Source organism: Arachis hypogaea, chromosome 13, assembly GCF_003086295.3.
Source record: "Arachis hypogaea cultivar Tifrunner chromosome 13, arahy.Tifrunner.gnm2.J5K5, whole genome shotgun sequence".
Classification (NCBI taxonomy): domain Eukaryota; kingdom Viridiplantae; phylum Streptophyta; class Magnoliopsida; order Fabales; family Fabaceae; genus Arachis; species Arachis hypogaea.
The window spans coordinates 134,261,720-134,275,375 of NC_092048.1; the positions used below are offsets into that span (position 1 = coordinate 134,261,720).

Sequence of the window (13,656 nt, forward strand, 5' to 3'; positions counted from 1 at the left end):
CTCGCTCTGGGCCGAGCTTGCGTCTTCTTTGTTGTACAGGTCGAGACCCTGAGTAGACCGAGAGCTTGTGAGACATGAGCTCGGGATCTATCCCAGGCATGTCGGAGGCCTTCCAGGCGAAGAGATCGGAGTTATCTCTTAGGAGCCTAGTCAACCCTTGTCTTAGGGTTTCCCCTAGGTTGGCTCCTATGTGAGTGTTTTTTCTTTCCTCTTCGCCGACCTGAATTTCCTCAGTTTTTCCCCCGGGCTGTGGTCGTAGCTCTTCTTTAACCCTTGCTCCCCCGAGTTCTATTGTGTGGACTTCTCTGCCTTTTCCTCTCAGGTTTAGGCTTTCATTGTAGCACTTCCTTGCCAGCTTCTGATCTCCCCTCACCGTCGCTATTCCTGACGAGGTCGGGAACTTCATGCATAGGTGGGGCGTCGATACCACCGCTCCAAGTCGATTAAGGGTAGCCCTGCCGATTAAAGCATTATAAGCCGACCCCACGTCGATGACTATGAAGTCTATACTCAGAGTCTTTGATTTTTCCCCCTTTCCAAAGGTGGTGTGGAGGGGTAAAAATCCTAGTGGCTTTATCGGCGTGTCACCTAATCCGTATAAGGTGTCGGGGTAGGCTCTTAACTCTTTCTCATCTAAACCTAGCTTGTCGAAAGCGGGCTTAAAGAGGATGTCTGCTGAGCTTCCTTGGTCTACTAGGGTTCTGTGTAGATGGGCATTTGCCAGGATCATAGTAATTACCACTGGGTCATCGTGCCCAGGGATTACTCCTCGCCCGTCTTCCTTTGTGAATGAAATGGTCGGAAGATCGGGGGACCCCTCTTCGACCTGGTAGACTCTCTTGAGGTGTCTTTTTCGGGAGGATTTTGTGAGTCCCCCTCCCGCAAATCCTCCTGAGATCATATGGATATGTCTCTCCGGAGTTTGTGGTGGTGGATCTCTTCTATCCGCATCTTCTCGCTTTCTTTTTCCATGACCGTCCGACCTTTCTATGAGATATCTGTCAAGCAGACCTTCTCTGGCTAGCTTTTCTATCACATTTTTAAGGTCGTAACAGTCGTTTGTGGAGTGTCCATATATCTTATGGTACTCGCAGTAATCACTGCGGCTCCCCCCTTTTTTATTCTTGATGGGTCTGGGGGAGGCAGCCTTTCAGTATTGCAAATTTCTCTGTATACGTCCACTACAGGAACTTTCAATGGAGTATAAGAGTGATATTTTCTTGGCCTATCAAGGCCGAGCTCTTCCTTCTTCTTCGCTTCCCTCTCCCTTTCTTTCGTTGAGGGAGGGGGCCCGATTCGCAAACTCGGGTCTCTTAGCCTAGCGTTTTCTTCCATATTGATGTACTTTTCAGCTCTTTCCTGTACATCATTTAAAGGGGCGGGGTGTCTTTTTGATATGGACTGTGAGAAGGGACCTTCTCTAAGACCATTGACTAGCCCCATGATGACCGCTTCGGTGGGCAGGTCTTGAATCTCCAAACATGCTTTGTTGAATCTTTCCATATAGGCCCGTAAGGACTCCCCGACCTCCTGTTTTATTCCCAGGAGGCTTGGTGCATGTTTTACTTTGTCCTTCTGGATGGAGAACCTCATCAAGAATTTTCTTGAGAGGTCTTCAAAACTGGTAATTGACCTCGGAGGGAGACTGTCGAACCACTTCATCGCTGCTTTGGACAAGGTTGTCGGGAAAGCTTTGCATCGCGTAGCGTCTGAAGCGTCGGTCAGATACATCCGACTTTTAAAGTTGCTCAGATGATGCTTTGGATCGGTGGTTCCATCGTAGAGGTCCATATCGGGGCTTCTAAAGTTTCTCGGAACTTTTGCCCTCATTATGTCCTCGCTAAACGGATCTTTCTCTCCTAGGGGAGAATCTTCTCTATCGCCTTGGGAATTCCGACCCTTGAGGGAGGATTCTAACTTTAAGAGTTTTCTTTCTAACTCTTTTCGTCGCTCCATCTCCTCTTTTAGGTTCTTTTCAGCTTCCCTTTGTCGTTCCCGCTCCTGCTCTAGCTGCTCGAGGCGGCTATGAATTAGCCCCATAAGCTCACTAGCGAGAGGGGGTCCTTCTTTTTCTGACTCGCGCCCCTCCGAGGAGTTTGCCTTCGGATTTTTGATTCCGGAAGTACCTTCCTTATTTTGATCATTAGCTTCCTGGTGGAGGTTCTGATCTGCTTCATTGTTTTCGGTGTTCAAATTCTCTTGATCAGAATCTGTCTCCACATGACCTTCTTCAGGGGATCTTTCCGCCATCACTGGTCAATCTCTCGGGTCCCCGGCAACGGCGCCAATGTTACGGTGGGTAACCGGAGATTAGTGGGCCGGATGACGTTGGTTGACCCAAACGTGTGAGGGAGGTGGCCAGCTGGTGCACCTGAAACTCGGTGTTCCTCCGTTCGACTTGTGCGTCTGGAAGAATGGGGGGTGGTACCTGCAATGACACTCTAATGCCTAAGTTAGCAAGAGTGTGAGCAAGTTGAGAATGTATTGGGACTTAGTGATACCTGAGGGATGTCAGGGTATTTATAGTGGTGAACCAATAACCACCGCTGAAGTAGTGCCACCTTTTTAGGTGGATAACCGTTCCCATATCTTAGGGAGGTTAAGATATGACTCTATGAAGTGGTTAGAGAGTTTCTAGGGGCGGTTACTCATTCGAATGAGTGTTATCTGCCAGCTAACCCTCGTATCCGACTTCTTTGGAGTAGGTCGTGTTCAGTACCGACTTCTGGGGATGAAGGCCGGTACTGGAGGAGGGCCAACCCCTTTGGGTTGGGCTTCTTTGCTTGGATCTTGGGTCCTATTTGTTGGGCCAGGGTATGAACAATTACCCTTTTGAAAAATTTTTAAATATATTGATACACTAATGTTTTAATAAATTTAAACCGCTAATTTTAATGATATATTTTATATATTTTTTATAATTAAGTTCAACTATTAAAAAATATTAAAATTCTAATATATCGATACATCTAAAAATTTTCCTACCCTTTTAAGTTTTTCTCACCTTTTTCCTAGCCATCATTCATAGGCAACACCCCACCTTAATTTCTATGTTCACATTTCTCCCAATATATTATTTGAGCCCGCAAACAGACAAATAAAAACTTGTTTCCTTTTAAACGGAGTGATGGACCACAGTAGGATCTGTTGATTCACGGGTTTTGATCGAACCATCGGTTTTGAATGAATTTGATTCGAATTATTAATTTTAGACGATCCAATTATAAATTTGATCCATCCTGTGTTTAAATTGATTAAGGTGAAAATTCAGGTGTAATTTATTTTACATGAAATTAATAACTTTCAGTTATTATATAAAAATTTAGTCAAATAAATTAAATTATTTAATTACTCTTATTTTCAACTTCATATAAAATCGATTACAAGTTAAACTTTTACCATTAATTAAAGTATTAGTTCATTGAGTTTTTGGTTGAAACAATTGGTTTGATTCGATTCTGATAATTTTTTTTTGGTTTACTGATAACTTTGCTTTTAATAGACCAATTAAGAATTTCATAATCATAATGATAATTTAGACAACAGCATCTAAAGATAAGATTTTGTTCAGAATATAATTCAGGATTGTTAAAACAACTCCACTCCCGAGGGGAGGTTTTCTTTTCAATAATTATAAACTATCTTATTGTTATTAAAGTTCACACCTTTTCCCCTTTAAGACTAGGTGAAAATAGATGCCGAAATACTCAAATGTTAGTATAGTAAAAAATACTCAAAACTTCTAGTACATTCGAATAAATAAATATATAAAATCAATTCTTTATCCAGAAGTATTATGCTGGCAAAGTATGCAGCATGCCTGCGAAAATTTACACGTGTTTGGGGGAAGAGGGGGGGGGAGGCATATAGCTAATGGCTAATAGCTATAGTTGTATTTATTTTAATATCTAAATTTATCCTAAAAATATATTTTTTATAATGATCATATTTTTGGGTTTTTTTTTTGGGTCAAGTTATACCTTAAAACACACGCTCATTTCTCTTTCTCATAAATTTTATCAGAAGTATATTAGATGATGATTATAGAGAGATCTTCAAATCCCAACTTATCTCTGATGTATAATCTTTTTTTTTTTTGGACTTCTAGGTCCCGTTTTAATACAAAAAAAGATAGTTAGAATTTAACTCTAATGCACTTTTTACTTTTTAGCAAGGTGTACAATTATACATGTATGTCACTAGTAGAGGCCTTGTAACGCTGGGTATGTTAATTATCATCCGGTTATAGGGAGGCTGCTGGTATAGATGTCTAAATTTTATTTTGCTGGCAAAGATTTTTTTTTTTTTCCTGTAGTAAAACTCATGTTGACTTGATTAAGTCAGCCCAATAGTCAATAGGTGAATTTGGTCAATAAAATTGAGTTTTTGCTATAATTGGCACTCACTCTAACCTTTCACAGCCCAGATTAGCCTAAATAAGGAGCGTACAATAGAAATTTAAATTTATACACTACATATTTTTCTCCCTAAATTTTATTAATTAAATATTTATTAAGTTTAGGTCTTCTATGTATTCAGATTTAATTTTAAGTTAACTTGGCATTGATAAGATTTAAGTCAATTTTATTCTTTTAAGAGAATTTCTTTTTCTCTTTTTTTTTTTTGGTAACATCTTGAAAAGGGCATATTTATGATCTACAAAGTGCAGGGAACATATTTTCTTTTTGGATTAGAATCACAACATAATGTTCCGGGCCCAATACTGAGATTTCAGGCCCATCTAGGCAGAATTTGTCACGACAAAAAAATGCAGTAATTTGGTTTGTATAAGAACCACCCCGGTCCTGTCGAAAAAAAAAAAAAAAACAGAACCACCCGAGCAAGCAGAAAATATATATATATATATATATATATAGTGATTCTCCACGTGGCATTGAAGTTGAAACTTGAAAGTGGTGATAAGATGTGAAAGTCAACAAGTTTTACTTATATCTAATTGAGTATTACCTTTTGACCACCATATTCTTGATTCATCACAAAGTCATTTGATCACGGGTTTTCTCTATGATTCAATTAGGTTCGATACTTGTTCAAGACATGTTCTGTTGGCAGATAAGTTTAGCACTTGAAAGTTGAAAAGGCATAATGCTGTTGGTTTTTCTTCTCTAAGCTTTTCATGTTGTGACAAATCATCCCCACCCCGAGAAAAAGCTTAAATGGTTAATTATAGAGACATTTATAATTTTATATTTAATCCATCTTTTCACACAAGAATCTCTTCATCAAGTTAAAGCATGGGTAATACATTGACTTGTCTTACCTTGTGTTAAACTGTTGATATTCAAATTTTACTCAGAAAATGAGATCAACTAGAAGCTTTGCTGTCATTTTACTATCTAGAAAACTTTTTGTACAGAAACACGAAAATGATTTTGTATCTAATCATCGACATTAAAAAGGATAAATAATCAATTCCAACAGTTGTGATGTAATGATGTAAAAGGAAAGAGCTGATGTATACAACATAACAATTAACAAGGATGATTGAGAGTGAGCTACTTGATCTTTCAATTATTGAGGATCATGGAGGAACAAGCCTATGACTCATGTAATGGTTGTTAATCACTTCACCTATCAATTAACAACCTCATAACTCCAAAAAAGAAAAATGTTAGATGCCTGACCAACACCAGAAACCTTAAAAAAGAAATGGTACATCTAGTGGTTGGTGACAACAGGACACAGATGACACATAATTATTGTATATGGTCCTATAAATGAAACTTTGAAGCAGATGACACATTCAGTATTCTATAAGAAATATGTTTAATTCCACTTATGGCTTAGCAATGATTCTCCATTATAAATTACTCCTGACAAAATTGACTTGTCAGAAGGTGAAATTGAAACTTGCACTAAAGATACCCCAAAAACTATGTTAAAACATAGGGCAAGGATGTAAGCTGGAAAATCATTAATGAAAGCCAAGCTTATTCTGAATCTCATTAAAACTTCTACCTCCTAAATTCCTTGGATTACATACTAAAGAGGGGAAAATTGCTTCTTTTACACAATTCTGCAAATTGTTACAGAAACTTCCCATCTTTGTCCTAAAGACTAGAGGCATCTCCCACCATAGCCTGCATTTCTGAATAGTGCTTGCTTTATCTCTTCAGGGTCAACACAATTTCTCTGCTCAGCTACCTATGACCATGAAAACAATAAAATTTATGAGTAACTCGATATATTAGATTTTGCAAGCCTGGAAACACATTGAGATCAATCAAGGAGGGTGAAGGGGGGTTATGATATGAACCTCTGAGCAAGATGCTTGCATTGAGAAATCATTGAAGCTACTTATAACACATTGCTGAATCTCAAGGCCTAATGCTTCCAATGTATTCACTGTTGACAATAATAATCCTGGCTTTGTGGCACAACAGATGCTGATCCTGGTGTCCTTGTCTCTCCTCTCAACATCGAACTGCACAAACGTTATTGAGTCACATACATTCATCATTCACAAAATTGGGGAAAATCAAGCTAGGAATTTGAGTAACTAGTGCAAAATCCATTACCTTGGGTGAATTTCTAACCATCGCTTCATTTGGCTTGAGTTCCTTAGAAACCCCCAAGAGATTTTGCTGACTTGTGCCCTCCTCCACTTCTTCCTCTTGCAACTTGTTAATCCTCTCCAAAAGCTCTTTCATGTAGTCTATGGTATCTCCAAGAATGGAAGTTCTGTCCATCTGTTGAGTATGACATTCATCATGTTATAGTGTGAAATTACCAAGATTTGAGAACAAACCAAGCAAAAAGAAAAAAAAAAAAATATAGGTTGTGCCTGGATTTAAGTGTAATAATCATGAATAGACCACAAAAATAAAAAGGGGAAAACAGAAAGAAAAAAGAAAATTCTAATTTCATTTCTAATGATTGAGACATTAATACAAACACATGGCATGATAAAGTCTGAGGTTAAAAAAAAAGTGAACTTTTTGGGTTGGGGGGAATGGGATGACCTTGCTGATCTTGGGGACAATTGATCTTAGCATAGAGAGACGGTCATTGAGGCGCTTCCTTCTCCTTCTTTCAGCCATAAGATTCTTTGATGGCTGGCCTTCAAGCTTCTTGGACTTGTTCTTCTTCTCCCCTATCCCACACATGCCCATGTTGAAGACCACAGGAACATGAACCTGAACATCCACGACAGCTTGTTCCTCAACCTTGCAGCCAAGATATCCAGCATCTTCATCCTCCAACACTGAAGGGTTATTATTATTGTTGTTGTTGTCATTATCGTCATCAACATCTTGATGGTTGTGTGGGAGTGGGGGTGGTGGTGCATCATCATATTCATACTTGGTGGTGTAGGAAGAGTCAAGGTCAGGCATTGTGAAGGCATCATCGGGAAAAGGGTATGAGGTGGTGAAGGGGCAGTCAATGATGAATCTTTGGTCTGGTGGTGGTGGTGAGAATGCAGAAGGAGGAAAGGAAGAAGAAGAAGGGGTATCAAGAAAAGGGTCAAAGTAGTTCCAGGAAGAAGGTGAGAAGACATCATTACTAGTACTACTAGTCCATGTGTCTTTTCTTGGAGCAAGCATAAGTTCCTCAAGGAAACCAAGTTGAGATAGCTCCATAACTATCTAACTTTCCACTTCACTCTCTCTGTTTTCTTCTCTTTGTTCTTGTGTGCTGAGACTTGAGACTTGAGACTGTGACTTAACCACACACACACCGGGTGCTCAACTTCCCCACCATTTTCTTTAAATAATTCTAGGTAATACCCTCCCTTCCCCTTGCCTTACACATGCCTTTTTCTTTTTTATCATTTTCTAATTATTATTTAACCTTTCATACAATATATAATATTCAATAGTATAAGTATAATGTTATATTAGTAATTAATTAATTTTTAAGTTTATTATTAAAATATTATTTAAAATTTGATTAAATAATTGTATAAATTTTTTTACGAAAATATTATTTATATACTAAAATCAGTCACTAAAATCAGCTATTAATAAATTTGTGTATAAATACATGTGTGATTTAATTTATTTTCAATATATATTTGTATTCTAACATATATTTTATACTGATAACTAAATTTATTAACTAATTTTAATATACACATAATATAATATAATTTTTTATATTATTATTAATGAATCAAAATTAAACTCTTCAAATATCAATTCATTACTTGTAAATTTCTTTTTATAAGTAGTTAATCTTTTCAATGAAAATAATATATATATATTCTTTTCGAGTTTAAGTTTCATATATGGTCATTTAATCGAATTTGTTCATTTAAATGATTATGGCATAATCAATGGTTATTTTATTGACATGCTGTAAAAAATATATTTGTAAATTATCTTTATATTGAGAATATTTTTTTTTCAACTTATAGATTTTAGCACAAGAAAAAACTACTTATAATTGGAGAAAAAAAGTTAATAGATAAATTAGTCAATTGAAAGATAAAATTTTTTTAAAAGATTTTTTCAATTAAATTGATCCTTCAAAGATTACGAATTAATCATATATATTTTTTAGTTATTCTGTTCACAATTTTCGTCAATAATTGATGATGTGAAATGTTAACTGATACATGACATATAACATGTTCAATTAGACGTTGACTAAATATATTTACGAAAATCTATTAATTTAGTCATTAGGTTATATTAGGAATATGATTTTTATAATTGAAGAAAATGACTAAATTAATAAATTTTCATAAACATATTTAGTCAATATCTAGTTAGACATATCAGATATTATATATGTTAATATGTTATCAATTAATATTTTATAATATTAATTTTTTAAGACTAATTTAACTATTAACGCTAGAAAAAAAAAAGAGAATTCAAAAAAAATAAAAAAATATATATGGAGAGAGAATAATGAGACAAGATAAACATATAAGAGCATTTAACAAGTAATTAAAAAGATGAGGTAGCCTAAGTAAACTTTAATGAAGTTCAATATGATGTAAAATAAAATAGAGGTGTCGGTAAAGGCTTTCTTGAATGTTATTCTTATACTATAATACTATCAGGGTTCAATAATCCCTTCATCGAAGTTTTGATCATTACAGAATGTATTACAGTTGAAAAGTGCATTGTAATAGCACCCAGAGAAAGATTTAATTAAGATTGAAATGGAATCTCAATCTCAATCTCAAGGTGAATTACAGAATTAATGTCCTTTTCATTAAACTAATTACATACGCAGACAGAATTTGTATTTAATTCCCTCTTCGATTCCTTGACAAATTTCTTTGACCTTTTTGTCTTCTTGTATGTTCTTTTACTCATTACTCCCCGACCTTTTCGTTGGATTTTCAAATGAAAGATCATTTTATTTTGTTAAATTGTATTTTTGTCTTTACCTGTGTATTTATGTCATTTGATGCCCGTACCTATATTTTTTATTTAATTAGTTCCGAGCACAAAATTGGCAATACTTAAAAAAAATAAAAAAACAGAATTTATTTTATTTAATATTTATTAATTATTGCGAAGATTTGATTAGTAAATTTATACAATATATATGTAGGTTGTATTGGATAAGTGATGGATGATAAAGTGAATAAGAATATAGCATGCATTATTGTAATATATGATTATTTTGAGGCACTCCCGAGGCAGAGTTGAAGTGTGTGATGGATCACATTGATTGAGGTAATATAATACTATACTACTATTATGCGACAACATGTAGCACATGCATGCAATGCAAGAACCCTAAATTAAATAAAATTGAGGCCAAGAACATACAACATCAATACACAGTTGATTGAAGACCGACCTATGGCTGATTCAGCGTTGTAGCCGGGGAACATGAAAATGAACAAAACCATAGTCACGAGCTCTTTCAAATTCTTTATATGTCCTTAATCCTTATAACAAGAACCACGAGACCCTCTTATGGGACAAGCTTCTACAGTATGTATACTTAGTAGTGAACGCATGTGAATGTGTGATCAATGTAATTTCCTCTCTTAATTCAATTACATACATGTTAATATACAAAAAGTTTATATATTAATGTGTCTTTACTCTTTACCAAATAATCTAAATTTGTTAAGGAGAAATTCATAACATAGTAATCAATTATTATAATGTTTAAAATAGAATTGACACTAGGCCCACACACCACTGGTTTATATATATAGTGAAAATTTATTGGTTGAGTTGGCTACAATAAGTGAATTATTCGTTAGGGAAATAAATTAAAAGTATATAAAATGGTGGAAAAATGAGGAAGATTGGGTGGAATAATGTCTGATATGTCCATTTAATGCTCACATAATTGATACCTCTCATTTTGCCATGACAATAACAACGAATTATTAACCAACTTAGTTCGTCAAGTGGTGAGCTCACTCAACCACTTAAACAAGTGTTGAGGTTTCGTTTTGTATATGCAAAAATTTATTGACTATCGATAAATTTTTTAGATAAAACGCGTTCAGATTCGCAACGGATTAACTCTTAACCTACCAGGTTGAAAAATATCGCAAAAAAAAAAAAAAAAACAAAAAAAAAACAATGAATTATTCAAGAAGAGAATCTGCATTGTTCACTGATATGATGAAGAATGGGTGTATGATGTATGTATAGTTGTGCTTCTGAATTTCTGATTTACATACGGATTCATCATAATCATGCCCTTTCGGAATAACCTCATTTTATTTTGTTTGTAAGGTAAGGACATTGTTGACGGGTTCTTTCAAGTCACAGTTCCAATATTCTTTGTTGGAAATAAAATCAAATTGAGTAGCTAGCGACATATTATACTAAGAGAGGGACAAACAACTGAAACAAGCAGGAAAATTAGTAGTAGTAATGAACACTATTTTTCACGTGCTAATTCATGGTTTGTAAATTAATTAAGACATTCTCTCTCTAGATATATATACAATACGCATAATTAATTAAAATTGTAACATTTTCTTTCATTCCGTCATTACTCTATCTTATTTCTTTCCTCTACTTAATTTTCCTTCTCTTATTTAATTTGAATTTTGAACATATGCGTGATGCATGTATGTGATGCACCACTTCAAAATATAAGAATACATTTTTCCTGAAACCCATCTTTTTAATAGCTTATTAGTGATTAGCCAATGAAGTTTGGTTCAATTAATTGCAGTGTCCACTAATTAAAATACATAATTAATAACACTCTCACTTACAGACTTTTCATATTTTTACTTATCGATTATTATAAAATAAAAAATAAAATATAAAATATAAAAATATAAAACAATTTTAATATTATTTTTATCTGATCATATTAGAATTAACTAATAAAGTATATAGAACAATTAAAAATAATGGATAATACTAGATATAATAAATGTGTAATTATAAATGTTATATGCATGTGACATTATCAATATTAAAATAATATTGTTATACACTTTGCAAATAATATGTTGCATGGAATTATTATATATAATATGTATAAATATGGATGTTATTAACGATATTTTTTCAACAACTTCCATTATATAACTTATGATTGTGTACTAAAAATATAAACTTTTTTTTTGTATATAATTAATTTTTATAATGACCTACAAACATGGTCAAAAAAGAGTTAAGTTCCTCCTAAAAGTATTGGGCTAAAAGAATGGAACCCAAAAGAACACCTTGAGGAGTTGAATTTCTCTTCAGTGAGAACTATATTGGTAGAAATGGATTGGTTGGATTTGCAGTGTAAAGGTGTCATCTAGTTGAAAGAAAACCAAACTAGATGTCTCTTCACTAATGTCACATGTCAAGAGCTTTAGTTTAACGTGTGGGAATCAACTTTCTACCTTTTCAGTTGACAAGACTTGAGGTAACACAAATACCTAAAGATATTTTGAAAAAAGCAGTAAACCAAATGTCAGACTAAAACCATTGGACAATAGATTTTCTCTTCATCATAATTTTACACTATAAAAAAGAACTCAAGTCACCTCTGTAAAGCATCCTTCACTTTCACTTTTTCACCTTCACCTTCATCCTCTTCTGAAAGCTTCTTTTCTTCATCCTCTTCTGAGAGCTTCTTTTCTAGAACATTCACCTTCACCTTCACCTTTTTCTAGACCTTTCTTATTCCTGAAGTTGAAAAGTTAGAAAACCCATCTTTTCCTCTCCCAAAATTTCTCTCATCGTTCTTCATTTTATTTATTCCTTTCATGAGTGAAAACTGGCATTCGGGTGTTCCACCAGAACACTCGACAACCATTAACCAGCCCCTGTCCACTTTAAACAAAGCTCATTCATCTTCTTGTGACATTAGTGGAGGTCTCAATACTTGTTCTCCACCTCTATTTTTCATCATTAGTTCTTGTATTGCTTATTCGTTATTAATAGAAGTGTTTCCCTCACAAGTATACTTACCCTAAATCTCTCATCTTAACTATTATTTTTCACTTAATCTATTTTTTACAAAACTCCCCTGAATCAACTTATTATTTACATAGATGGTTATAAGTAAAAAATAAAATGTAGAAGAAAATTATGAAACAAATCTTAAAATAAATATTGAAAAAAAAATAGAAAAAGAAAAGAATATAAAAAATACATCAAAGATTAAACACTTACGAGATTAAAATGAATGATAAATATTTTCTACTGATTATTGGGCGATTTTATGTTTTGGTGCTTGTGTTTTGTTGACATATTAGCCTTTATATAATATAATGAAAGAGAATAGAAGAGAAATATTGATCAAAACAATGAAAAAAAGAGAGAATTAGTCCGATATTTTAGACTTATTATTATTATTATTATTGTTATTACATTATTTCAGCAAATTATGTTATTATTATTATTATTATTATTTTATTATTTTATCTACGGTATTTTTTAGTCCGACAGGCTAAGGACTAATTCGTTGCGAATTTAAATTTCATTCAAGGATTTTATCGCTGACCAATAAATTATTGTATACACAAGACGATATTCGAACATCCCACACTTACTTAAGCTAATGAGTAAGCTGACTATTCGACCAAGGTAAGTTAGTTTCATTATTTTATTTTATTACTATTAATGCATATAAAAAGCATTATGATACATATCACCATTCATATCACATGGAGTGTTGAATTGAAGCTCTAGCGCGTAAGAAGAAGAAAGTTAAGAAAGATGTTATTTAATTAATGAATGTAAAAAAGGAATTTTTGGGTTGTTTTGGGCTGTTATTTGTTGTATCTTAAATATTTCTGCTATAATTATAAGGAATAGAACAAGTTGCAATTTGATGCGTGTGAAGAAGAATTAATTAAGCATAGACAAATAAAAACAGAAGCAGCTATGCTACACGCCGAAAGAGTTAAGTTAATTATAGTTATAGATTTAGAGCACGTTAGAAAAAATTGGAATTAGGCGTAGGGATGAGTCATGTATGATGTTCCATAAATAAATCATAATAATTTTGCTGGCTCCCATGCGTCAAATAATATTCCAATGAATAATGTTGTCTTGTTTACTCAAACTAGCAAATTAGCAACGAGCGTCTACGCTTTCACATGTCATCTATTCTATTTCCAATCACTTCTTCTACGTAACACAAAAATTCATAAATATGAAAGGAGAATAAGAATATATCTCTGTCTCGATTTTTCTTTTTTTTTCTTTCTTTAGCTTAACAAGCAATCATTAAATTAAAGAATTCTATGAT

The 13,656-nt window shown here is 33.8% G+C and overlaps 1 protein-coding gene across 1 annotated transcript; it reads right to left on the reverse strand.

Moving 5' to 3' along the window:
- Positions 1 to 5,920: 5,920 nt before the first annotated feature.
- LOC112733809 (transcription factor bHLH93) lies at positions 5,921 to 7,742 on the reverse strand. Its single transcript, XM_025782896.3, has 4 exons — positions 6,984 to 7,742; positions 6,540 to 6,710; positions 6,278 to 6,445; positions 5,921 to 6,165 (listed from the first exon to the last, which is right to left on the reverse strand). Exons 1-4 carry the CDS (start codon positions 7,599 to 7,601, stop codon positions 6,079 to 6,081), a joined length of 1,044 nt encoding a protein of 347 aa, XP_025638681.1. The 5' UTR covers positions 7,602 to 7,742; the 3' UTR covers positions 5,921 to 6,078.
- Between the last annotated feature and the right edge of the window lie 5,914 nt (positions 7,743 to 13,656).

Coding starts and splice junctions, on each gene's coding strand:
- LOC112733809 (XM_025782896.3), bottom strand. CDS start 7,601: ATGGAGCTATCTCAACTTGGTTTCCTTGAGGAACTTATGCTTGCTCCA. Junction 6,711..6,983: donor TTGTCCCCAAGATCAGCAAG/GTCATCCCATTC, acceptor CATACTCAACAG/ATGGACAGAACTTCCATTCT. Junction 6,446..6,539: donor TGGTTAGAAATTCACCCAAG/GTAATGGATTTT, acceptor ACGTTTGTGCAG/TTCGATGTTGAGAGGAGAGA.